Source organism: Phanerochaete carnosa (assembly GCF_000300595.1).
Source record: "Phanerochaete carnosa HHB-10118-sp unplaced genomic scaffold PHACAscaffold_1, whole genome shotgun sequence".
NCBI lineage: Eukaryota > Fungi > Basidiomycota > Agaricomycetes > Polyporales > Phanerochaetaceae > Phanerochaete > Phanerochaete carnosa.
The window spans coordinates 645,892-670,476 of record NW_006767628.1 but is presented as its reverse complement, the minus strand read 5'-3'; the positions used below and the strand labels follow the sequence as shown (position 1 = coordinate 670,476).

General features: G+C 56.1%; 8 protein-coding genes across 8 annotated transcripts; 5 read left to right on the top strand and 3 right to left on the bottom strand.

Annotated features, from left to right (window-relative positions):
• The first annotated feature begins 123 nt into the window (after positions 1-123).
• PHACADRAFT_246185 (uncharacterized protein) lies at positions 124-2,538 on the top strand. The gene has a single exon (XM_007389730.1). The coding sequence runs from the start codon at positions 597-599 to the stop codon at positions 2,052-2,054; it is 1,458 nt and encodes a 485-aa protein (XP_007389792.1). The 5' UTR covers positions 124-596; the 3' UTR covers positions 2,055-2,538.
• On the top strand, positions 2,340-4,260 carry PHACADRAFT_82137 (uncharacterized protein; the record flags this gene model as incomplete). Its single annotated transcript, XM_007389729.1, has 2 exons — positions 2,340-2,523; positions 2,567-4,260. 2 exons carry the CDS (start codon positions 2,340-2,342, stop codon positions 4,258-4,260), a joined length of 1,878 nt encoding a protein of 625 aa, XP_007389791.1.
• Positions 4,261-5,991: 1,731 nt separating this feature from the next.
• Positions 5,992-6,650, top strand: PHACADRAFT_246183 (uncharacterized protein). The gene has a single exon (XM_007389728.1). It carries the CDS (start codon positions 6,041-6,043, stop codon positions 6,482-6,484), a length of 444 nt encoding a protein of 147 aa, XP_007389790.1. The 5' UTR covers positions 5,992-6,040; the 3' UTR covers positions 6,485-6,650.
• A 214-nt stretch (positions 6,651-6,864) lies between these two features.
• Positions 6,865-7,303, top strand: PHACADRAFT_48186 (uncharacterized protein; the record flags this gene model as incomplete). The annotated part of the gene is made up of 2 exons (XM_007389556.2): positions 6,865-6,973; positions 7,035-7,303. Coding segments are annotated over 2 exons (378 nt in total), but the record flags the coding sequence as incomplete, so codon positions are not given.
• Positions 7,304-8,603: 1,300 nt separating this feature from the next.
• On the bottom strand, positions 8,604-10,299 carry PHACADRAFT_132810 (uncharacterized protein; the record flags this gene model as incomplete). The annotated part of the gene is made up of 5 exons (XM_007389727.1): positions 8,604-8,977; positions 9,028-9,434; positions 9,503-9,633; positions 9,686-10,059; positions 10,127-10,299. The coding sequence occupies 5 exons, from the start codon at positions 10,297-10,299 to the stop codon at positions 8,803-8,805; spliced, it is 1,260 nt and encodes a 419-aa protein (XP_007389789.1). The 3' UTR covers positions 8,604-8,802.
• Positions 10,300-14,340: 4,041 nt separating this feature from the next.
• Positions 14,341-16,538, bottom strand: PHACADRAFT_246179 (uncharacterized protein). Its single transcript, XM_007389726.1, has 7 exons — positions 16,400-16,538; positions 15,732-16,129; positions 15,310-15,679; positions 15,082-15,250; positions 14,730-15,032; positions 14,582-14,676; positions 14,341-14,528 (listed from the first exon to the last, which is right to left on the bottom strand). The coding sequence occupies exons 1-7, from the start codon at positions 16,516-16,518 to the stop codon at positions 14,480-14,482; spliced, it is 1,503 nt and encodes a 500-aa protein (XP_007389788.1). The 5' UTR covers positions 16,519-16,538; the 3' UTR covers positions 14,341-14,479.
• Positions 16,539-17,088: 550 nt separating this feature from the next.
• On the bottom strand, positions 17,089-18,109 carry PHACADRAFT_132799 (uncharacterized protein). Its single transcript, XM_007389725.1, has 6 exons — positions 18,040-18,109; positions 17,973-17,988; positions 17,821-17,908; positions 17,740-17,763; positions 17,533-17,685; positions 17,089-17,466 (listed from the first exon to the last, which is right to left on the bottom strand). Exons 1-6 carry the CDS (start codon positions 18,096-18,098, stop codon positions 17,186-17,188), a joined length of 621 nt encoding a protein of 206 aa, XP_007389787.1. The 5' UTR covers positions 18,099-18,109; the 3' UTR covers positions 17,089-17,185.
• Positions 18,110-19,301: 1,192 nt separating this feature from the next.
• Positions 19,302-22,624, top strand: PHACADRAFT_246175 (uncharacterized protein). The gene is made up of 9 exons (XM_007389724.1): positions 19,302-19,645; positions 19,702-20,244; positions 20,297-20,811; positions 20,966-21,177; positions 21,241-21,413; positions 21,689-21,863; positions 21,921-22,000; positions 22,062-22,235; positions 22,286-22,624. Exons 4-8 carry the CDS (start codon positions 21,074-21,076, stop codon positions 22,217-22,219), a joined length of 690 nt encoding a protein of 229 aa, XP_007389786.1. The 5' UTR covers positions 19,302-19,645; positions 19,702-20,244; positions 20,297-20,811; positions 20,966-21,073; the 3' UTR covers positions 22,220-22,235; positions 22,286-22,624.
• Positions 22,625-24,585: the final 1,961 nt, after the last annotated feature.

Genomic DNA, 24,585 nt, shown 5'->3' with positions numbered 1-24,585 from the left:
CAATCTCCCGGGGCCCTGTGTATGAAAGATGGGCTCACGCACTACGCCGTCGTTTTGCTAGGTTGAGACATCAGGCCAGTGCTAACAGCGCTCACCTGAGCTTGTACGTTGTCTCAGGTTCAGGCCCACACCCTCGCAGTTTGCTATACTAATGAAAAGACTTTCTTTATCCAAAGGGCGACGCGGAAATCCGATAACCTCACAACAAGTCGAGCGTAGTACGCTGGGGACTCGAGAGCTGGTGGACTACGTCAAAATTTTTGGGCATTTGAGGTGGCATGGCGAGCTGCGTGGGTACAAACAATATTGCCACTTGAGGCTGCTAATCTGACCCTAGGTGCGCTACGCTTTAATGTGCCAATTGACTGCCTTCCGCCCGAGATATTGGCTGAATGCTTTCTGTGGTATATATTAATCCTATACAACGCGCGACCAGAGCTACAAGACTTCGAGGATGAGCACCCACCGGCCCGCGCCCAAAACCATACGCATGGCTTGTCATCAGGCACGTCTGTCGTAGCTGGCGAAGGGTCGCGCTTGCATATCCGGCGCTATCAAGCTACATCTGCATCACCTCACCGGAATGCGTTACGGATATGCTGCGTAGGTCCGCAGACGCCCCAATTTATGTATACGAACACCCGGACACGGATGCCGAGAGGAATAAAGTAACTCGTGGAGTCGTGCTTAGCCACATGCGACGCATCGTCTCCGCTCAGCTCCAGTTTCCCGGCCTCATCCCAGATCCTATTGCACCGCCACTTCCTGTTTCGACAAGCACGCGAAGAGTCGCTTCGATTGCTCGCTCCTTCAGAATTTACCAGTACTCTATCCCCGCTCGTACACGCCCAGCCTTTACACACTTTGACTTTCCTTGTCTGGAAGAGTTCTCGTGCTCGTTTGGCAGCCTCGCACCCTTCAACCGGATATTAGGCCCGAGCCTACGCCGACTCGAGCTCTGTCAATGCATTCCTGTGCCATCTGTTGACTATCTCCTAGACCTCCTTAGTCGGCTGACTCAGCTGGAGGAGCTGGTGCTAAAGAACGCGTTCCGCAGTTACACGCTGCCCGCGGATAATGCTATTGCTACGACCACATATCAAGGCCCTGTCTCTCTTCCACATCTTTGCGTCCTCAAAATCGTGGACGATTCTCATGCTTCGGTTGCCGCCCTTGGCCGTCTCATCTATCCGCCCTTCGCGTCAGTGAGCCTCCAACTCCTTCATATAGACGAGGATACATCCTATCAGCAAGTGGCGGAAGTGTTTCGCGACCAATTCGGAAGTGCGAATCGCATACAGTGCGTCATCCCTTCTCAGCCACAGTCGGTCACCATCCACAGGCATTCGACTACCGATCTGGAGCTCCGCTTCTGGCGAGATCGCCTTCCTGTACACGAGCTTCGGGGAAAGCGAGAGACCGGAGAGTCGGCTTGCATCTCGTTTTGCTGTCCGAGCACTAATGGGGACCTCATCGCTGCGCTCCTGGCTCTGGCGCCGCTGAGCAACGTCAAGGCTGCGTTGCTAATGGAACCTGTTGTCACGGGGTCCCTGTCTTGGGACAGCATCCTGCTTTCGTTATCGTCCGTGGAGGAGCTCGGCCTCGAGTACGAGACCTTCCACAATGGCGTCGCAAATATGTCTTGGGCGGTCTCGTCGGGCGACAGTGCGATGTCTGCAATGCTGCCCAACGTGAGGAACGTGCACGTATGGGAGCGTCGCCACCTGCATTCGGCGCTGCCCCCCGCGGCGCTCCATCCATTCTCAACTCTTCAGCACGCAGAACAGATGCTTGCTACGCGCAATCAGTCCATGTCTGGATTGGAGCGGGGCATAACGATAGAGCGTCACGCTCTCGACTTCCACGAGGACGACGGTAAAGTTTGTCTGTGCGAAGACCTCGTTTTCCTGGATATGCATCCGGAGGCGCTGAGGCATACACACCTGACTCAGTCTTCACCGGAGGACGGGGATCGAGGCTCAGCCCGGCTGAAAACCTGGTTTGCATCTCGTGCATCTCGTATACGCAGGTCTCTACGACGCAGCAGACAATGATGCATGATGTATCGTGCATATTCCCATGCTCCGTTCACCTTCCGAGCTTATTGAGTTCCTGTGTTCAAGGCTGCAGATATGTCATTATTTAATACTTATTCGAACAGAAAGTGATGTACGTCTGCTAGGCAGAAATCTCGTCAAGATGGTCGTGAGACGGGATGACTGTTTGCGGCCGCATTGCTAATCGAGCGCCTGCACTTCAGCTTGATGCGTGATGGATTGGCTTACTCTTGACATCCACCACTGCCAGCCCATTTTCGCCTGACTACAGGCTTGAAACGCATGCCTACCAGTTTTTCTGCGCTACGCAAGCATTGGAAGCGCGGAGAGCAGAGGAGTCCGCACGTACAGCATGATGTTGCTGAAACTCTAGATTCTTCTGCTCTCACCAGACGCAATTGCTCTGGTGTTCGCGATGCACCAGACTATAACATCATATTCGGCTCGCTAAGGGCTAAAATCATTGGTGAATGATGTCATTCTCGCATAGAAAACGTCTCTCTGACCAGCACAAGATGTCAGGCCCTCACGGTTCCGAATCCAAGATCTACCACCCGAGTTGCTGGCAGAGGTCTTCTTCCGCTACATTTTGCTAATTTTCCATACCTGCTCAAGCATCGAAAACCCTCCTAGACCATACGCATGGCTTGTCATTAGGCATGTTTGCGGGGCGTGGCGAGCCGTTGCACTCGCCTATCCCCAGCTGTCTAGTCATATCTATCCATCTCGGAAGCTCGCATGCGTGCAGGACATGCTCAGCCGCTCTGGGACGGTGCCTTTATATGTGCATGACATCTTGAACGACTGGATGGAATTCAACATGGAAGTACGGAGAGAGGTGCTCGACCACCTGGACCGTATCGTTTCGGTGCGAATTGCAGTGCACCTTTCCGTCCCGACGCCAAGCCCTCGGGGATCTCAGCACCCGGCAGTGTCGATTTTGGAGACCATGTCGATTCACGCTCGACCATATATCGGGCTCACCTGTCGCTTGTTTCCGGGATGGGTTTTTCCTCGCTTGCAGGACTTCACCTGCTGGAAGATCAGCCTATCCTCGTTCCACACACTTCTTCCTCCAGGACTGCGTCGCCTCTCCCTCAACCATTGTTTTCCCTCCCTGTTGTTGGACGACCTCATCTCCCTCCTCGACGGCTTGCCGCAGCTCGAGGCGTTGGTGGTCCGGAACGCGTTCACCGTTTCTGACCTATCCGGAGGCACACAGAGGATGCTCTCGTTTCGCAAGTCCGTAGCGTTGCGGCGTCTCAGGACGCTTGATTTGTGGGACCATTGCTATGTGAGAGCGTCGCACTTTCTTCGCCGACTCGCCTATCCCGGAACTGCTAGCATCAGGCTATCATTTGTAGGCGCTTTCGAAAACCCTCCGTACGACTCCGAGCTGCTAGTCGATCCGCTCCTTGCAAGATTCGATACTATGAACTGCGACCCGTTCATTCACTGCAGCTCGCCGCAGTCTCTGTTGATCGTGTCTACAATTGATCAATGGCTCCGGGTCTGCCTATGGACGGAGCGTCTATCGCTCGAGGAACTACAGGAAAAGAAGGACAGAGGGGATTGCGCCTGCTTTTGCTTCAATATGGCCACCCCTCCTATCACTTTTCTTCGCGTCTTCCTGCGACGGCTTCCGCTCGCGGACATTCGCTTCGCGCACCTTGCTGAGCCTGGGGTCACTGGAGCATTTCCGTGGCGTGAGCTGTTCCCCTCGTTGACGTCCCTCGAGGGACTCACCATACAATGCGCGGAGTGGCCTAGTCTGGAGCGCGAGATCTGGCAACGCGCAGAAGACTTTGAGCGGGGCTCTCCTCACTCACTATTCCCTGCCCTTACCGTCGCTCAGCTTTGCAACCTTTACAAACCGATGTGGCACGTAGAAATGGCTAACACTAGCTACATCTCGGACTTGCACATCTTGGTGCATCTCCTGCGGGGTGGGCGAACGTGCGAGCGTGGTTCCGTGTTTGCACAAGGCAAGCCGATAAAGATCTGGACTCCTCAAGATTTCCGCCCGAACAGGAAGACGTATCTGGATGATGATCTGTCAGCGACGAGTCGTGATAGACATCCGGAAGTAATCAGCTACCAGCCTGGCGAGGAGCCTCCCGCGGTCTCCTGCGTAGCACCATTCACATCGTGGTTTTCGTCTCGAGGCGCCAGTCTTCGTCGGTCGCTTCGAACAGGCTCTTGACTAGATTTGAACATATGCGCTCTCCGATACTGGTTGTTCCTGAACGTGCCCATTAAAATTGTCACGTCCGACTATTGCCCAGATACGTGGAGTCATTATCACTAGAACTAGTTCGCCGTATTTCGGTGCCAATATGCGGCGTCGACTTGATAATTAAATTAACGATGTCTGCAGGAATTGGGACGAGCATTTGCCAGTCGAGGTGCAATAATCAATGTGTTTACTAGCCTCAAAGTTAGCAGCTCGATGCCGAGAATATTATTATCGGACATACCGGCGCCACAAAGCCCTCACGCTAACCCCAGCACTCTTTCTCACGACGGCGACATCGTCCCTTTTTTGCCTTGTACTCGAACCTCGACAAGCTCTAATTCGTGCATATCTTGTCCTCGTGTTTTGCCTCAAATGAGGCGCAGCGCTAGTAGAGATGGGCATGCTACCAATGCCGTTTGTGATGCGCCGGACTACAACCACATATTCGACTCGCTTAGAGAGGCTAGGAGTGTTGGTAAGGATACCGCTCCTTGAATAGCGAGCGGTACGCTAACAAGCACAAGATATCACCTCTTCGCAGTTCAGGATTCAGGATCTACCACCCGAGCTGCTAGCAGAAGTCTTTTACTGCTACATTCTGCTCATTCAACGCGCTCGCACACGCGTCAGACACCCTCCCGGACCATATGCATGGCTCATCATTAGGCATGTTTGCAGGGCGTGGCGAGCTGTCGCACTCAGCTATCCGCAGCTGTCTAGTCATATTTCTGGTTCGAGGCCCGAGTGCGTGTTGGATATGCTCGATCGCTCTGGGACGATGTCCCTTTATGTATATGATGTCTTGACCAGCTGGGAAGCACCTAGCACTAAAGCGCAGAGCCGGGTGCTCGACCACCTGGATCGCATTGTGTGGGCGCGAATCGCAGCATGCCATGCTACCCGGACACCGAGCTTGCCGGAGTCTCAGCACCCAGCGGAATCGATCCTGAAGACCGTCTCTGTCCATTCTGGCCCACATGCGCTCTCTTCTCCTTTGTTTCCGGGATGAGCCTTTCCGCACTTGCAGGACTTCACCGGTCACATGCTCGGCCTATCCTCGTTCTACAAGCTCCTTCCACCAGGACTACGCCGCCTCTCCCTAGAACACTGTTCTCCGACCCTCTTGCTGGACGAGCTCGTCTCCCTTCTCGACAGCTTGCAGCAGCTCGAAGAGCTCGTCCTTCGGAACACATTCACCGCTTTCGACCTGTCCGAAGGGAAACAGAGGCTGCTCCCGTTTCGCCAGTCTGCGGAACTGCAGCGCCTCAGGTCGCTTGAGATGTGGGACTCTTGCTACGTGAGAGCGTCGCACCTTCTCCGTCGACTTGTCTATCCCAAATCTGCCAGCATCAGGCTGTCATTTATAGGGACCCTCGAAGGTTCCTCGTACGAGCTCTCAGCAGATCCGCTCCTTGCAAAATTCAGCTCCATCGATTGCGCTCCGCCGCAATCTCTGTCAGTTGTGTCCACAATTGACTGGAGACTGACGGTTTGCTTGTGGACGGAGCGTCTGTCGCTCGACGAGCTGCAGGCAAAGGACACGAAATACCCTGCCTGCTTCTGCTTCAAGATGGCTTCCCCTCCTCCCGATTTCCTTTTACTTTTCATGCGAAAGCTCCCCTTGGCCAACATTCGTTCCGCGTGCCTCGCCGAGCCCGCAATTACCGGGGTGATTCGATGGCGCGAGCTATTCCCCCTCCTGGCATCTCTCGAGGAGCTCTCCATACAGTGCGAGACATGGCGAGGGATGGAGCCCGAGCTCCGGAGATACTCGGGAGGCTTCGAACAGGGCAGTCCCCACACACTATTCCCCTCTATTGCCGTCTTGAAGCTCAGCAAATTGTACCACCCCGTGCGACGCGTCGACACACCTAATTGCATCTCAGACTTACACGTCCTTGCATATCGCTTGCAACGTCGTCGAATGTCTGAGCCTGGCTCAGAGTTAACACAAGGCGAGCCGATAGAGGTCTGGGCCACCTCTCCAGATTTCCCCCATAAGAGAGAAATAAGCACGGGCGATAATCGCGGCAATCCGTTCAAGATGCGTCATGATATGAATCTGGAGGCGGTTGCTGATCAGTCAGACGACTCAGAAGAGTCTACCGCAGCCTCTTGCACGACACCCTTCGTGACCTGGTTCTCGTCTCGAAGAGTCGGCCTTTGTCGGACGTTCCACGTAGGACCCTGATTGTTCTGTGACCACTGTGCGCTCTATGTCGAGGCTACAGTGAATGCTTGATACTGCCAGTTGCAGCGTATTCTTTGATGCGAGCGCTCACGCCTTCAGCCTTTGCCGACAATCTTCAGACTTAGAGTCCAGGAACTCAATTATGCGCGTATTCTGCGCATGGGCTGGAAATTTGGCTCAAGGCGCCCATGCTGGCTGTCCGTATAAAATACCCAGCTCGAGCGGGAGGGAAAGGCATCCTCAGCATTCCCTCTAGATCCCTCACGTACTCTACTCCATCTGCCAGGACAATCACCACTCACTCTAATACCATCATAATGAAGTTCTTCGCCGCTGTCGCCACCCTCGTCTTCGCTGCTTCCGCGGCTCTTGCGGCACCCTCCGCCACCACCACTGTGACCGTCTCCTATGACCAGATGTACGATAACGCCAGTGGTTCTCTGACCACCGTCGCGTGCTCCGACGGCCCCAACGGGCTGCTCACCAAGAGTCAGTGACCACCACTCCGCTTCGCTCGGACGAGTTCTAACCTGCGTTGTCCCTTATCTAGATCTCGGGCCCGACTTCGGCAACCTCCCGCACTTCCCAAACATCGGCGGCGCGGCCGCCATCGCAGGGTGGAACGACCCCAACTGCGGCACCTGCTGGCAGCTCACCTACAACGGCACGTCCATCAACGTGCTCGCCATCGACCACGCTCAGTCGGGCTTCAACATCGCGCTCGGTGCAATGAACGCCCTCACGAACAACGAAGCTACCTTCCTGGGACGCATCAACGCCCAGGCTCAGCAGGTCGATGACAGCGTATGCGGCCTCTAAGCGCGGAAGGTGAGTGCACCAGGAGTGATCATACAGGAGTAGTCTCACTTACTTGAGGCGCTCTTTGCAGGGGTTCGAAGGCGACAGATATTGGACATTCATGACTCTGACCAGTTGACGTATTCAGACGCTTTATTCCACGGACTTGATGACCTGTACACCATTCGCATACGGACTCTGTTGTAGTACTTTGAGTGCGGACTCTATATGTTGTAATCAGGCGTTGTTAACAGGAGTGAGGGGAGTTGGAAAGCAATGTGCATATGCTGAGGACGTGCAAAAAAGCATAATCAAAGGCGTTATGCGTTATGCAGAGCAATAGTAACAGATAAGTAGTGCTCACTGCCAAGCCACTTGACGGACAGGTCGATCACCGGAGCAGACCGTAGCCTCCAGGTCATTCTAACGAGGCCATACCCAAAGCTTTCCGCGCAATTGAATGAGATCTCCACTGCTGCAAGCCTGCGAATACATTGCGAGAACGTCGACTGGCGACCTGAGCGCGCTATCAGCAGTTTGCTTCGCCATCATCGCGCTCCGCGTCGAACATATCTTCGTGGCGGGGCACATTGGATGCGGTGGAGTCGGAATCTGCGCAGGGAACAAGCCCTGCCGTTTCAGCTCAGTGAAGCCGAGAGTCAGCGGGGATGACTCGGCGACCGCCTCCTCTGTCCCTCGACACTTGGCTGGCGCTGGCCCTCCAGCGAACAGAAGAGATATGGCCATGAACCGTGCGCAATATCACCAAAGACAACGTCCAGTAGCAAGTTCTGAACATTGCGGGGACTGGCGCGCTAAGAGATTACTGGACAAGGAGAGGCCGCAGGGCGCGCACGAGTCACTATGTCGGCTGAAGGACAGAGCCATGCACAGTATCTGAAATTCTATCTCTGCGGAACGACACCATCCGCGTGAATAGTCAGTTTCAAGTGCCTTCACTTTTGTTGGTTTCTGCGCACCTTGGTTCCTACGGAAGGCTGACAGCCTGAGGGAGATCGCAAAGTGACCCTGACGGCGCCGCGCAGTAAAACCGCCATTAACAATACTTTCTCTCTGTCGTAACTTACCACAGCGAAACTATGGCTGCTCCGCAAGTTGAGATGAGACACAGTGAAGGTCGAAAGCGAAAAGATTAATATACGCTTCGGCGTCTATCTCTTTCGGCTGTCGTCGTAGCGCGGGGGCCGATGACTAACTCCATGAACGTCCGCCTCAATTGCTTTACGAATGCCTACGATGAGCTGTGCGGATGGTGAAGGCATTTTGATCGATCCAAAAACGGACATGATAATCATATGGGACAGAGATGGGCTTGCTCTACGGAAGGCTTCAACTTTCAAGGCATCCCACACACAGCGATCGAAGAGTCTGTACAGACAGACAGAGCAAGTCCTGGACATGAACCACTGCTACCATAGTCCTACCAGTACAACAACCAATTATTCAGTTTCAGTCAAGCTAGGGCTCGCGACCGCTGCACACTCGAGTACCTTTGGCTTCTAGACTTTGAGGGTGGCGAAGCCGACGGCGTTCTGGTCGAACGAGAACGTGGTGTAGACATTCTTCATGAACGCATCGCCGAGAAGCCAGGTGTTGTCATCGAGACCGAGGCTCCTGCTTGCGACGGCGAGCGCGCCAGCGCACAGGTTACCGCCAACCGGACCGAGGTTGAAGCTGCAGGGCGTGATCAGCACAGACTGCAATGCGACACCGCTCGAGCTCACTTGGCTTCAGTGACCTCCCAGGCCTTGCCTCCCCAGTTGAAGGTGACGGTCGGAAGCGAGCCACAGGGGTAGGCGTAGTACCCGTGTTCATAGTCAAATTCGAAGCTGCCCGGGATCGCCGCGTAGAAGGCGCTGACATGGGCCTGCGGAGCGTACATGAGTGTCGTACCCGAGTCGATGATCGTGTTGAAGCCACTGTTTGTGGTCGTGGTGCCGACGAGGCTCTTCGCGCCGGTCGCCTGCCAGAATCCCGTCGACGTGTCGACGCCGTGGTACTCGATCGGGCCAGTATACTTTGAGGTGTCGGTGCCGCCGAGGTACAGCTCCGAGCCAGCCGAGGCCAACACGAAGCCGAACTCACCCGCACTGACTTTGCCCTGGTTGATCAGCGTGTTGAAGAACGGGGTCTGGTACGGGGCGCACAGAAAGCGTCAGTGTGCCGTACAGGGAGCAGAAGAGATAGAAGAAGACATACCCCGCCGAGAGACGAGAGACGAGGGTAGGCAAGACCCAAGATGCCGTCAAGCTGGCTGTTAGCGAAGGAGTTCGAGAGCGAAGTGACTGGAGAGAAGTATTGGCCGGTGGCAGTGAGCCCAGCGACAGCCACTACAAGAGGATATCAGCTGAGCTCCATGGTCATAAATCCCGGGCGGCTTACCATCGTCGGAGTAGATGGGACCAGTGACAGTCGATTGGTCACCGTACACGATTGTGAAGGTGCCGCTCTGCTGGGCAGAGGTGGAAGACTTTGACGCATCGTACTTGTTCTTGCCGCTGCAGATCGAGTCCGTGCAGGACGCGCTGGGGACCCACAGGTCGGACGAGCCGGTGTCGAAGTCGATGGTGAAGGGCTGGCCGGGAGTACCGATGGCGATCGGACCCACCCATTCGACGTTCCGGTCGTCAGCGAGGGCCTCGATGCCAATGGCACGCTTCTCAGAGGGAGGGACAGTGACGAAGTCCTTGATCTCCCAGCCCTCGGGAAGACTGCCCGTGTTCGCCAGCAGGTTCCGAAGGTTCCTCTGGTATTTGCTGCAAAAAGCAGGGCAGAGTACAGTCAGTCACGGCGGTGCGACGCAGGGAGCGATGGGGAACGTACTTCTGAGTCTTGACGCCGTCCAGGATCGCCTTCTCGTGGTCGAAGGTCCCGTCAGCACGGGTCAGCGTGCTGCGCTCCCCCAGTGCAACCTTGACACCGGGTGCGTGGACGACGGGGCTCGCGGTGGCGAGGAGGGCGAGGGCCACAGAGATCAAGGTCGCTTTGCAGAACATGGTGTGGAGGCAGGCGGAGGCTGAAGAGGCAGGCAGGAGCGGGAGATCCTGTTGGTCTGCAGATAGCTCTTGGTCGTGCTTTTATGTGCCCTCGACGCTTTAACCTATGTGCCCATCTTGGAAGGCATGTATCGCTGCGGGGAAGCTTGGTGCACAGACTGCCCTAAACCATTCGTTAGCGTCTCTGGATGGACATGACTAGACCGCCAAACGTGGTGGTCAGATACCATTGCGCCTGACAGCTGACTGCTGCGTCCACATGCAGTTGTGCAGGGCAAGGGCAATACGCACCCCAGTATCTCATCATGGGGAATCGGGCATTGATAGAGCAGTATGCAGAACAACGGCGTGCCCTTCGTCGTAATGTCGCGGGAGAGGTCCAGTTATCATCATCGAACCACTGATGGCTTCAATGTGCGCTTATTCGACAGCCACGGGCAAAAATACGTCGTGATGACGTACAGTTCTGAGGCCGCGGATGGCTTTTACTTCTATTTTGCCGCCGGCATGAGCACCACGTTACAACGTATGTTTTATGGACATACACGCAGAGCCTAGTCAGCTCGTCACAATGTTGTGGACTTGGGCTGACCATCGAGAAATATCGAGAACGCATGCTAGCGGGATGGACTTCGCGTCGCCGCGTGTTGCTACATAGCCCTAGTTCAAGATTTTGCTCAACACACTTCAGGAAACAAGTCGTCTATTTTCGCCTACTCTCTTGTGTTGAACTCGGATTGGACCGGCAAGCTTGAAGCTCATTGACACATGCCCTGGATATTACTCAAACGTGCATAGCAGGGCAGATCTTTATTCGCTACACTGCACGGGCAAATGAAAACTTGCATCTCGTTTGCTGTTCCTTGTTCTCTTACCTGCTTAGTACGACGCGTCGCATGACGTACAGAAAGTGGTATCTTGAGTTGACTCTCAGTTCAGAGACCACCGCGACCATTTCGACTGGTAGAGATGGAAGTATCTGTACAGCGAATAGATAGCCATCAATAAGTATCACGGCACTTGTTGGAGTTAAGCTGATCACTGAGCTTACCAAGACCTATATACGTATAGTAACCTGTCGTATAGAATGAGTCTTTAAATGCGCGAAGCGGCGATTCTGGAGTGTCATGTGGTTGATGTGGCATGCGGTGGATCACGGGGGTTTTCCATTTTCCAGCGCTACATGACTGGGCGCCTCTGTCCGCCAGAGGTGTGGCGTACGTTGTTCTATTCAATAGTCTCGGAGACTGTGGATTGAAGCAGCGTTCGTACGTTAGTCGAGGTAAAGCTCGCGTACGTGTAGCTATGCTTCCCAGCTGACGGGCAGAAAGTACGAGCAGGTGCTGTGGCGGCCCGAGTTGTACGACGAAGAAATGATGACAAAAGATATGGAAGACCCAATAGCTGGAAAAAATATACGTCCTAGCCGAACATTGGCAAGCCAAGTTTAGCACTTTGTCCTTAGCGCAATATCTGCGTTCATCTATGCCGTCGCTTAACTCGGTGTCGACTCTCGGGCATGTCATCATGGCGTTGCTCGCTACCGAGTACGGCGGTGCACCTCGTACCACAAATGGTATTTTCCTGATGCTTCCCACCTGGAAAGGGCTTGCCGCGGCGGAGCCGAAAGAGAAACCGTTGTGGCGGCCGCCTTCCAATTCTCCATGTCCACAATCCGCCGCTCTATGAGCCCACAGAACCGCTTCAGCAGCCACAAATAGATTCAGAGTCGTCGGATTAAACGCCAATTAGCGGGTTTATAACATTGCATAGTAGACGGGTACAGCGAAGAACCGCTAAGCGAGTATTAGAAGAAGGAATTGTCATAGTAAGCACGCGAACAGGTGACCACGTAGCATATTCGCGCCGCATCGTCTGCGGTTCCGGGCATGCGCCTGCGCACCGTGGCACCTCCTCAGCGGAAAGTCTGCGCGATCTGTACAGAAACGTTGTTCCCCAACGGGACCCCCACTTTCATTTGTCCCCGTTAAGTTCTGAAGGATATGTTCGCGGAACATGGATCACCTTGAGCGCGGAGCAACGTTGCGTACTAGTTTCTGAGTGCAACTCTTGAGATGATCGGTTTTCGCCGCTCGCAATCGCGAAGCGATGTCCATTTCATTGAGCAGGCTAGCAGTGGAATTTTGGGGTCGAATTGCGTCTGGTCGTGCGCATTGTTGAGTCATAAGGCGTCAGCGCGACCCGGAGGTTTGAATCCCCATTTGTTGGAAGACTATTCGGGAATGGCGAACAAAGGTTCCCAAAGAGGAGCAGGTCCCTCATGAAGAAAGTATGTCAGCGCACCTTGACAGTAAACCAAGCCTGTGAGCCAGCTGCTCGAATTCCCTGAGAGAGTCATTGTTAAAGGAATGCCCGGAGATATTTACGCACAGCAACGTCGCAAAGTACGCAGAGTCATAAATGATCCATAGCACTAGGCATCGATGTCAGCCTTGAGCAGTCAGCTCTAAGCTGGCAACTCTAGCGCTTTTAATTTGTATGCAATCCACTATGCCACCATCGCGCTCGACGTCGAACACGTCAACGCGGAGGACGCACCAACTGCACGGCGGCGGCACCGGAACCTGTGTGGAAGGCACAGCAAAAGAGTAGTCTCGCCACTTCAGTACCCTGGAGTCAAAGGAAGGAGGAGGCGGTAGAGAGGACTCAGTGATCACAGTATACCGTCCCTCAAGTTGAACGCGCTCAAGCTCATCGGGGATGAACAGCTTCTGAATCAGCGTCTACAGACTAAGCGGCCACACCACATTGTCAGACACAGCATGACTACTCACATCGAGACAGTATTGTTTTGGTCCGCGACTCAGAGCTGTGGTGTGCTGGCACCACCTTGCAAGCGTCGGAGGAGCGTTCGCGGCTGCGAGTGCCTAGCTGACACCGTAAAGCTCGGCATAACTTTGATCATACGAGAATACATAAATCTGGTTACCTATTTGACATCATCAAAGCGAACCGTCACTTTCCGCCTGGATGAGGCCCGAACGAAAGCAGCCACAGGCGCCTACTTTGTGCTGGACGGCCGTATTTGGCAACCCTGGTGTTCAGCGGGAGACGTCGGCACCGGCAAGCCTTTCAGGAGCTCGCAAGATGCAACGATATCTGCAGATCCTTTGGCGCATAGTATATTACGGATTCAGATATAATTTAAATCATGTTTAGCACTACGGCGAAAGCGCTATGGCACCAGTCCGAACCTCGACGCCTATTTCGACCGTCTCAGTCTGGTGCGTTGCATTGATAACTACCTGCTCCACGGCACTGTTTGAATGCGAGGGCTGCAGAGGAGAAAATTCAAGTTGTATAGAGGACAGTGCCGGCTTACCGGCCTTGAAAGCGCCATCCAGGCTGAAACGAACACTCTCATGCAGGCTTACTTTTGTCCAGGCGTGGACTCTTCATCTGCGGCAGTGACATGGGGTCCAAGGCTCAAAGTACAACTCGGAATGCTGTATGTGTGACACAAGCTGGCGAGTAATCTCAAACCCGAATAGGTCAGCCATAAATTCAGCCTGTATGATCAAAACTAAACTCAGCCTTGTAAAGGCATAATTTAATCAGTGGCCTCTGTCACCAGACAAACACGGCCGGGCCCTATTGAGAATCTTCTGGCACGGCTCGTGTACATAATCCGAAGCTCAGCCGCGAGGGACAGCTTGAGATGGCTACAGGGTCCCAATGCTTAGTGCACGGCATACACGAGCTGGTAACATCTGGAAGCCAGCATTTTGCGGTCACTGCCATCCATTTTTTATGACAAAGCTGACTACAGAGACGACTACACGAGGGACCAGACACAGATAACTTGACTCATTCACCGCAGGCCCCAACGACCGGTAGTGTTAGGGGTCCATTCGCGGTGCCGGGGTATGCAGACGCCACCTAGACGCGCACACCCCCCGACGAGGTCGTTTTCAGCGCTTCACGAGAGTGCCTCCCCCTTGGGCCTACCAAGGCTCCCAGAAGAGTCAGACCCACGGACAGCGAACCTGCTGTCTAGACGCCATGACGACTATGAGGTATACCCAGCGAGGAAAACTTTGTTACATTTTGTTTGGTTCTTCCTACATATACAAAAAAGAATATACAACGGATTGGTGCACTTGAGTTACCTGGAATCCAGAGATCGAAGTAGAGATCGAAGTGTCCAAGATCGAGACTCTCAAGGCTTGTGTCCGAGGTTGATGTGGACGGACTTAACGGCGGTGTAGCTGTTAGATCTGATGAGCACGATGCCAGAGAGGAAGCGGACGGGCCGACGTACTGCTCGAGGGCGTGCTCGCCGAGCTCACGGCCGATACCCGACTGCTTGTAGCCGCCGAAGGGCACCTGCGGGTGGAGCTGGTTCGCGCAGTTGATCTATACCAGCCAGGGTGAGCGGACATTCCAAAAACACCTGATGAGGAACGCACCCAGGCCGTGCCCGCTTTGAGCCTCTGCGACGTCCTAAGCGCGCGGTCGATGTTCTTTGTGAAGATGGACGCCGCGAGGCCGTAGATGCTGTCGTTTGCCTGGTGCACGACATCGTCGTCGTCATCGAACCGGATCACGACGCCGACGGGCCCGAAGATCTCCTCCTGGACGATCCTCATGTCCCTGTGCACGTCCGTGAAGATCGTCGGCTGGATGAAGTAGCCCTCTTTGCCCCAGCGCTCGCCGCCGAGGTGCACCGTTGCGCCCTGCTCCTTGCCAGAGCTGATGAACTCCATAACGCGCTGAGCAGCATGTCAGAAGGGTAAAGGAAAGAAAAACAGAGAGACGTACGTCATACTGCTGCTGCGAAACCTGGGGGCCCTGGTAAGTCTCCGGGCTGAAGGGGTCGCCGACCTTGACCTGCTTGGTGCGCTCGGTGAAGCGGGCGAGGAACTCGTCGTAAATCTTCGCGTGAACAAAGATACGGGAGCCGGCGCAGCAGGTCTGGCCATGGTTCCAACTGCAAGCCACGGCGTCAGAATGTCGGCAAATTCTCACCAGAGACGCGAGAAGACTGACAAGATACCGTGGATGGCCCAGTCGAGTGCCTGTTCGATGTCGCAGTCGTCGAAGATGATGTTCGGGCTCTTGCCGCCGAGCTCGAGGCTCGTGTCCTTCAGGTTGGTCTTCGCAGACGCCTCGAGGACCTTGCGGCCGATGAGGGTCGAGCCCGTAAACGCGACCTTCTCGATGTGCATGTGGTGCGCGATGGCCGAGCCGACGGTGCTGCCGTAGCCGTTGATGACGTTGACCACACCGGGCGGGAAGCCGGCCTCGACGGTGAGCTTGGCCGCGAACAGCGCCGTGAGCGGCGTGAACTCGGACGGCTTCAGGATGACGGTGTTGCCTGCGGCGAGGGCGGGGCCGAGCTTCCACGAGACCATCATCACTGCACCAGAAAGTCAGCATCGCGCGGGCGCTGAGTCCAAGGAGGTGCTCACGAGGGAAGTTCCAGGGGATGATCTGGCCGACGACACCAAGTGGCTCGTTAATGGTATAGACAATCTTGTCCTTCGAGGTTTCGATGGTGTTGCCGTGAAGTTTGTCCGCCCAGCCCGCGTAGTAGCGGAAGGTGCCGATGGCCATAGTGATGTCGGACTTCTTGGCCCACGCGAAGGTCTTGCCGTTGTCGAGCGCCTCAACGGCAGAGAATTCGTCCTGGTACTTCTCGATGAGCTCCGCGAGCCGGTAGAGGAGCTTGCCGCGCTCGTAACCGGGCATGTTGTGGCCCCAGACGGTGTCGAACGCGCGCTGGGCGGCCTCGACGGCGCGGTCGACGTCCTTGGGCGTACCCTCGGACACGCGCGTGATCACCTTGCCGTTTGTCGGGTTGACGACACTACGCACATAGACTTTGTTAGCATGACTGTTCGCGCGAAGCGGTATGACGCATGAAGAATCAGCGAAAGCTGTTCCCGCCGGCTATCAAAAACACGCTTTCATAGACCATCGGGCGCCTATGTATATGAGGACGCGTCCCGAGATACCTGAGCGTGTCTTTGCGGAGTTACTGAGCTCGCAGAAGCCGAGGCTCGGGAAGATGACCTGGCAGGACCAGGTAGAGCGGGAGGCCGCGAGAGACTGGCGTTGAGGCAGAGAGGGAACTCACTCGATGTAATTACCATCCGCGCCGTCGATGAACTTGCCGTCAATGAAGATACCCGTCGGGATCTCGACGGTGCCCTTGAAGACGGGAGTGTCGAATTTGTGAACAAAGGTCTCTGGCATCGTGAAATGTTGAGGGGGATGGTGGTGGTGCGAGGAAGGAATCGTGGGGCGGTAGAACTGGATGTTATAACATCGAGCAGGATGATGCCCGTCTGACCAAGAACGCCCGCTAGCACTTCCCCTTTCATCCTCAGGGATCATAAAGATTGTCCCGAACCGGATTCAGAATTCCCTGGGGTCAGCAGACCAGCCTGGGAGAGCATCTGATTATATCGATAGGCAAGGCTTTCAGATTTCCCAGCCGCTCGACGTCGTAGGGAACGTTTTCACAGGCACAAAGTCCTGCTCATCATATCATCATGCCATCGCCGGACACAGCTCTATTCACGACAGCGAACGCATGCTCGAGTAGGCTACTGGCCGACTCGAGCGCGCAACAGAGAGACGCGCTTGGCGGGCTAGACTCCTATGCTGAGCATGTGCGGGGCCCCGCATTACATCAGGGGCTGTGACCGCGCGGGACTGTCATGAGATCCTGGGACGCTTTCCCGCCTTCCCCCGCATGCTGGCCGCAGTATAGTGAGGACGGCTCGGAAGTGCATCGGCGCTCACGAGCATGCGCGAAGCGGAGCCCCGACGGTGCGCAGCTATAGCAGGAATAGAGCCCCAGCAGGAGCCCCTCTTGGGGGAGTCTCGTTGTGAAAAGTGAAACAGAAGATGCTCGCGCTCACGAGCTGGAGTACAGCCGAATCTCACCAGCTGCCCAGCTCCCTGGCTCACTCTCTGGCTGGAAGCGCATCTCAATCTCCTCGAACACTGCCACCCTCTTCGTGATCGCGAATCCCAGCTTCTCAAACAGTCTTATGCTCGCCTCGTTCTTCTCACCGATGCGGACGACGAGCCGTTCTTTGGGTACGGGGAGCGGAGAAGGGGAGTCGGACGCCGTTGCATACGAGAGCATCGTCTGAAGCGCAGCAGAGGCGAAACCGCGTCTCCGGTATGCGGGCTCTGGACACAAGGGTCAGTGTGTGTCTGGTTTGGCCTGGAGCCAAAGGGAGATTTAAAGAGGCACACCTGCGATCATGATTTCGACTTCGACTTCAAATTCAGGGTCATCTTTGTCTCCTTTGAGGAACAGGTTGACGTCTCCGATCATGGTTAATGCATTGCGGAGATCCTGCGATTCGGCGGCGGGGATCTCTCGGGCACAGACAATGAATGTCAGCTCTGTATGGGTGAGACGGGAAGCCTAGCACCGGCAACGACGGTCGTGTGACTCACTGTCTTCGTCCAGCTGCCACTTCTCTATTGGGATATGGTTTCATCAGACCCGGCCTGGACAGCTCGAGAGCCCAGACGCACTCTGCATCTCGTACTCCTCCTCCAGGGTCAGAGGCTCGCTCGCAGTGAGCTCCTGCAGCTCAGGACAGGCCATCCATTCGTGGTACTTCTACCACGTGATCACGGTGAGCGAGTGCAGACATAGGCATCGAGAAGCAGACTTGGACACGAACGACGACATGTTCTTTTCTGCGCGAAGCTGAGCTTATCGGGAGTCGTGCTGTCGTTCTGCGTGCGCACCTGTACGGCACCAGAACAACCTGGCCGCCCACAAGCATTGTGTTCTCGTTTGCTCGCATCGTGCGTGTGGGTTGACTCAAAGACAAAATCAACTTGGCAAGCCCGTGCAAAGCGCTAGCGTTGCGGGCCGATGAGTAAGAAGCGCTCACAGAAATAACTGATTACTTACCCTGCAACTTACGAGCTTTACTTACATTTACTTACGGCTATCTACATACTAGACGCCTATGTAAGAAATAGTAAATTACACCCTTCAATTACTACCAAATTTGGATTCTGCCGTTGTAAATTACGGTGTGCTGGCAAAGAGGGCAGAAAGCTCTCTGTCAAATTAATAGCCCTCCACGCCACTGACATATCACTCAAGCTTCTATGATTGTCCCCGAGACGTGGGTAGATGATCTGCACGGAAAGGATCAACTCGTTCGCTCCCGAGCGCTTCAGCAGTCAGCAGGCAGCACCATCCGTGTCTTCACGACAGGCCGGAACACTGAACTTGATATGGATGCCCCAGACAGCGTGGGCAAGTCTTCTCGGGTCGTCGCGGGCGGTGTCCAGGGCTTCCAGCACGTATGCGCGGGACACCTCGGGCGAACGACCACCCAACGCGACGGAGCGCCCTCGGAGAGCTGCCTTTCTCGCTCAGACGCCCGCCTTCGTGGCTGGCGTCTAGCTGCGTCGGCCGAACACGCTAGAAGCCCAACCTTTGCTCTGGTCCCTCGAAGCGTTCGAACGCCTGGGTTTATATACGCAAGGCGCAGGGGTCGGATGCGCCTTTTGCGCCGCCTGCACTCGCTCTTCTACCTGCAACACGACGAAGCTCTGTCGCCGCAGCTTCTGGCAGGATTTTCGTCTCGGATCGGCGGGTAGCGTGGGCTTCGCGTGCGACAGCGTGTCCGGGACAGGGACACCGCGTATCCGCTCGTCGCGCAGGAGACCCGCTCTTCCGCCGCATACGTAAAAGCTTTCGTGCCGGCTCGAGGGAAGAGTATATCTACGGTTGGCTCTCCAGTCCCGCATCCCCTGCCTCTCCCCCAACGTCACGCGCGGAGCTCACCGTGAGCTGCTGCACACACTGGCTGGACGCCACAGCACGGGGTAAGACGCTACTGGGAACCGGCCGTCCGCTCATGCGAGGCACGAGCTCGGGCGGCCGCGTCCCCAGCGCCGCCTCAAAGCCTCGGCCGCCCCGACGCACGCGGGCGCATCCCATTTTGGGAAACCCCGCCGCGCGCTTGTGCGCCTCGCCGCGTGTGCCCGGGCGCACGCCACAAATGGAGCTGCCCCTGGGCGCAACACCAGTCGCGACACAACTGGGATTGGCAGGCGGCTTGCGCCTGTGATGGCGTCGCGCACGCCCGCCCGGGGCACGTCACCTGCCCTCCCCTCTCGACTCCACTTGATATAACAGCTTGAGTCTCGATGGCGGCTCTTGTTCTCGCTGTTTCTTCCCCTCTTCGACGATGTTGCTGCTAGCGTCTGCGCCCCGCCGTGCAAGAGACCTGTGGAAAGAGTCTGTGTCGTGATCGCGTCCCCGCCTGCTTCTGAACGGCGTTGTTATTGCGGGCTGTCAGGGTGCTGTCAGAGGTGCTGTCAGAACCTAGAGGTGCGTTTGTCCGCTCTTTGCTCCGGACCTTCCCCTCATAGGAATATACGATCTAGGCTCACGCCTCAAGCACCCCATTTACTTCCGCGACGCTTTCTTTACGTGCAACGCCCATCCCGTCTTCCATTGCGGCGACCAGAGCCCTCTTCCGACGTTTGCGAAAATAATTTGCTGAGCAGCAAGCGCGCTTGTACCTGCCGATCATCCCCTTGTATTTGCGTCGTACCTCCGTCGTCCGTAGAAGGCAGCCACCATGCCAAGATACCGAACGCCTGGGCAATCGCACGGCGGGAGCTAACTTTTCACGGACGTCGCTTGTCTTCGGCGTCGGCGTCGGCGTCGAGGTTCGGGGTCTGTCATCGCAGACGAGCGGTGGCGGGCTACGTGGCCGGCAGAAACTGAACGCCCGTCGTCTATCGCGGGCCGCCTCACCAGCCGGTCGCTTCTCGCGCCCCACTCATCCGATGTTATCGTGCCGGCACGTTGTAGCAGCCGCCCGTGGCTCGAAGTCTCTCCGCAGAAACCACGCCATGCTCGGTGGGACGAGCAATCAATTGGGACGGCCATCGCACAAGCGTGGGACCACGGCCGAGTCACAGGTACGTTTTTTTCGTTCCGTCTCGGTCCGCGCCTAACGTTCACATGAATCAGGCCCCGTTCGATTTCGATCGCCCACAGCTGGTGGAAATCGCTCAGCAGACAAATTGGCAGACAAAATCGGCGTTTCGAGACCGAGACACGGTGTGGCCGAAGGCAAGACGCCCGCCCGCGGCGACGACACGCGCTTCAGCAGTGGTGTGCGGGAGTGTGCGGGAGGCAGCCTTCGCGCCCTTGTTGATGGGATGGGACGTACCCCAAGACAAAGTCGTGACACGAAGGGTGCCCGCGTTGCGCCACATCGAGCAGCCCGGGGTGTCAGAGGTAGCCCCGCTTACGCGCAGCCACCGCAGATCGCACGCGTCGCGATGATCCGTCGCCTGAGACCGCACCGTGGCGAGACGTCGCTTGCCCGTCCGCGCTGTTTCGTATTGGCAGCCACATTGATGCGGCGGGGGCTAGCCGGCGACGGGGCTGCTCTTTGCAGGCAGGCGGGCACTGCTGTCGGGGGAGATGAGCGGCATCTTGGGCGGGGATCACTTTACCCTCTCTTGCGCCACGCAATAAAGGTTAGTCTCTCGCATGTTGTATTGGCGGGCACGGAGATTTGTCAGGTGTTCCCTTGCTCCAGCCACCGCGGCCGGACGACCAATCGTCCCAGAGAAGAGTCCCGGCGCGAGCGTCCATCATGGTCTGTCTCTTACATAAGCCACGTTCATATAGGACGAGTGCACGCCCGCCTCGCTATCCTTGTCATCCCTTGCTCCCGTCCCTCGACTTCTTTGCACGCCTCGCCCTTCCTCGCCCACCGCACTATACTTTGTCGGCGCCATGTCCCACATCGAGAAGGCCGAGGCCGGTGACGTTCACTCCCTCACTGAGGCGCACCGACTCCAGCGCGTCCCCAAGCGACGCCTGGGCAACCCTGGCCCACTGTACGCCGATAATGACTGGTGTTCTATTGTGGGCTTCCTCGCTAACACGCGCTTTCCGCCCAGGGGTCTGTTCTCCTTCGCGTCCACGACAATGATTCTCTCCTGGTACAACTCGGGCATCCGTGGCATCAATGTGCCCAACGTCGTCGTAGGCATGGCCCTCGCCGTCGGCGGCCTCGTCCAGCTTCTCGCCGGCATGTGGGAGTTTGCCTGCGGTAACACGTTTGGTGCGACCGGTGAGTTACTGGTTGTCGTCGTCATTCTTTTGCTATCCTGCAAAACTTCGGCCGCGACGTGCTTCTCGACGTTCCATCGCGGGGCGTAGCTTCAGCCCCACATTTAGGCGTGACGGCGCAACCCCACTTCCTGATACGTGTTTGATACCCCACACGATCGCCGACCTGTTCGGTTGATCCGTCCTGTTTTGCCGTGCCTATCTTGCGGCGCTTATCGTAAATGATTGCCGTCTGCGAGTGCGGGATTTACTGACGATTTTCTTCTGAATTTTCAGCCTTTTCGTCGTATGGTGGTTTCTGGATGTCGTTCGCGTGTCTCTACCTCCCGAGCCTCGGTATTGTCGATGCATACGGCAACGGCAGCGCTCCGACCGGCACTGATGCAACCGAGCTCAACTCTGCGCTTGGTATCTACCTCATAACGTGGTTTATGTTTACGTTCTTGATGCTGTGAGTATCCTTGAAGTGTCCCGCCGTCGTTTCGTCCTATCTGATCCATGACGACAGTGTCGCGTCGACCCGCCGTAACATCGGCCTCATGGCGCTATTCTTCTTCCTCATGATCACCTTCATGCTCCTCGCCATCGGTAAGTTCCGAAACTCACGCACTTCTCGCCGCCGCTGATCGCTGCCGTTCCTTCTTTTAAGGCAAGTTCCAAAATTCAGTTAATATCACCAAGGCAGGCGGCGCTACTGGTGTCATCACTGCCCTTGTCGCATACTACGTTGGTCTCGCAGAGCTTCTCATTCGTGATGAGAGCTGGTTCACACTCCCACTCGGCACCATGTCGAAGCGTGTGGACTGAGCTTCGCCGTTTCCCCGTGAGTTGCCTCGTACAGGTTCACTTTGGGTGGTTCTCATTTATTTAAAGGCCCAGCATATCCTGTCGTTGTAACATTCCCAGATACTACTACCGTATGTTTGCGTTTTCCTATAGTCCGTCTGTCTCATTACTACCTCTCTTACCGTGTGTTTGTTGTGAACCGTGGATATAATGTTCGCTACGTTTCTCCAACTCGCCCTTGTGTGCCTACGTCATGAGAATGGCCCACGCTCCTTTCGCACCTGCTGCGGTCTCCCAGCCTTCGCCGCTTCACCACCCACTCGTCGCACATGGACACTGTCGGTTACTCGGACTCCCTTCCCACCCTTGTTCGTAACGTTCCTGGACACACACATGCCACCCGCGTCCGCATGAACAGTTTCTGCGCTCCTTGTTGACACTAGGCACAGATGTGGGCCGTGGGCGGCGGACACCTCGAACGAGCTTATCTTTCGTGCTGCTTTCTGGCAGCCTGTTCCCATGTATTGTCCGCCTAGAAGCGTTGTGTGCGCCACACGGGTGCGCAAAACGCGCGCGCAGTTGCCTTCCCCCGGTGGGCCGGGGCCCAAGCTGGGGCTGAAAGAACTCTCAGAGATGCGGTGCTGGCAAGGCACGAGTGTCATGCGCGGTGGTGTGTGTGTGCGCCAGTTCGATTTGTATTGTGTCGAAGTTTCTCGTGGTTCATTTTGGTATATGGCGTCACGCGGGCGGGCAGGTACATCAGCATCAGCATCAAGTGGAATTGCTCCTGGCTTCAATTCGCGCGCGTGAGCTCGTCAAGGGAAAGCGTTCGCAGGTGACGCTAGCTCCGGAGGCGAGCCCCACCCCACTGCCAGCTCCTGCCACCACTCGTCATGATGCACCGCGGCGGGCTCACCGCCGTGTTCTGTGCGAGCCCGATATCCGAACGGCGTCATGCAAGCTGACGTGCGGTTTCTTTCTTTGTCTTTTTTTTTCTTTCTTTTTTCAAATCGTTGCCCGCACGCCCTCGCCCGCCGCGGCGCACGCGGGGCAGGAGAGAAAAAGGCGATCGAGAGGCCTTTTATGCCCATACGAACAACTCATATCTGGTAGCAAGTACATCCGGACAACGCGCGTCTCCGACTGGTCCGCGATTCGATAAGGACCGGAAGACGGATTTTTTTTTCATTAAGGATGGCTGTGCAGTTGTGTGCATCGCAAAAAAACCGCAAGACCCGCAAGACCCGCAGAACCGCCAGAACCGCACACCGCAAACCCACCGCCCGATGCGGGGCAGCCCCACAACTGCCCTCGCGGCCGGGGCCCTGGGTTCGTGACATGGTGTGCCATATTACGTCGCGGGAGCAGCCTGGGCGTGCCCTCTCTTTCGCCGGGAGAAGCGAAAGTCGCGCGCGCGTGCGTGATCGGGCGGGTCCTTGGATTATTTGCAGGCGGGTCTGGAAGCTGGATGGGCCACAGCGTGTGTGGCGAGCCTCGGCGAGCACGATCGGGACGAGGCACGTATATACGCTGCCCCTGCGGCTCCGTAAGCGTCGTCCTGCCTCGGGGAAAGGCACCGCTGCGCTGCGGCACCGGTGCGTCAGGGTGCCTGCCTCAGCTGCGTCGGCGCGCGGTTGCAGCGGACGAGGAAGCCGAGGTCGGTTATGTCAGCGCGAAGACGGCGCACATGATTTTTTGCAGGGAGCAAAAATGAGGGCGGGGCACGCATGGCTGTCAATATTGCGGCGTAAGCGTCGGAGGTAATGGCTTCTCGGCCTCGGACGTTGACCGTTCATTGCTGCTCTTGTAACCCTTTGCTCCATACTGCAGTTCGAAGACGGGTGGCGGAGCAGGAGTGGCCCCAGAAGTGGAAGTTATGTTGCCAAAAATTATATTATCTCGTATGCCTCTTTGTCACCTCAACCTCAGGACCACTCAGCTCGCAGAGAACCATATAGCTCTGCCCAGGGGAATGAGCGTTGGTCGCACAGTGGTGGGCGACGAGCAAACACGTAGGCATCGGGGTGAGAATAGCACTCAAGAAGACAAAAATTGATACTAAGGCGCACGGGACACTAAGGTTTTTACACCGTCGAACGGCGGTTCTGCTCACCATAGCATTGTTGCTAAAAACATTAGCATTCCGGCGCCGCACTGTTACTCCAAAGTGAAGAGAAGAAGCAGACCTATACAGACCGTCATAACCGCCCCGCCTTCCAGCAAGTAAAGCTTCGTGCCGGAAGCAGTGCGACACTCAGAATATCTATTTCATCCGCATTATGACCCCCATCAGCGACTGAGGAAAGCGCTGGAAAAGCCAGTACGAGGCATTAGCTTGCACCTTTGAACTGCCAAAGTACATTAATTGGAAGCTTGGAATATCATTG

Bases quoted from the DNA above. Each gene is read 5' to 3' on its own strand.
- PHACADRAFT_132799 (XM_007389725.1), bottom strand. From the start codon at position 18,098: ATGCGAGCAAACGAGAACACAATGCTTGTGGGCGGCCAGGTTGTTCTG. The intron at 17,764-17,820 runs GTGCGTCTGGGC...ATATCCCAATAG, and splicing joins GGAGGAGTACGAGATGCAGA to AGAAGTGGCAGCTGGACGAA. The intron at 17,467-17,532 runs GTGTGCCTCTTT...CCTTGTGTCCAG, and splicing joins AGTCGAAATCATGATCGCAG to AGCCCGCATACCGGAGACGC.
- PHACADRAFT_246183 (XM_007389728.1), top strand. From the start codon at position 6,041: ATGGAGCCCGAGCTCCGGAGATACTCGGGAGGCTTCGAACAGGGCAGT.
- PHACADRAFT_246179 (XM_007389726.1), bottom strand. From the start codon at position 16,518: ATGCCAGAGACCTTTGTTCACAAATTCGACACTCCCGTCTTCAAGGGC. The intron at 16,130-16,399 runs GTGAGTTCCCTC...CTATGTGCGTAG, and splicing joins GCGGATGGTAATTACATCGA to TGTCGTCAACCCGACAAACG. The intron at 15,033-15,081 runs GTACGTCTCTCT...CATGCTGCTCAG, and splicing joins TTTCGCAGCAGCAGTATGAC to CGCGTTATGGAGTTCATCAG.
- PHACADRAFT_246185 (XM_007389730.1), top strand. From the start codon at position 597: ATGCTGCGTAGGTCCGCAGACGCCCCAATTTATGTATACGAACACCCG.
- PHACADRAFT_246175 (XM_007389724.1), top strand. From the start codon at position 21,074: ATGTCCCACATCGAGAAGGCCGAGGCCGGTGACGTTCACTCCCTCACT. The intron at 21,178-21,240 runs GTACGCCGATAA...CTTTCCGCCCAG, and splicing joins CTGGGCAACCCTGGCCCACT to GGGTCTGTTCTCCTTCGCGT. The intron at 21,414-21,688 runs GTGAGTTACTGG...CTGAATTTTCAG, and splicing joins TAACACGTTTGGTGCGACCG to CCTTTTCGTCGTATGGTGGT.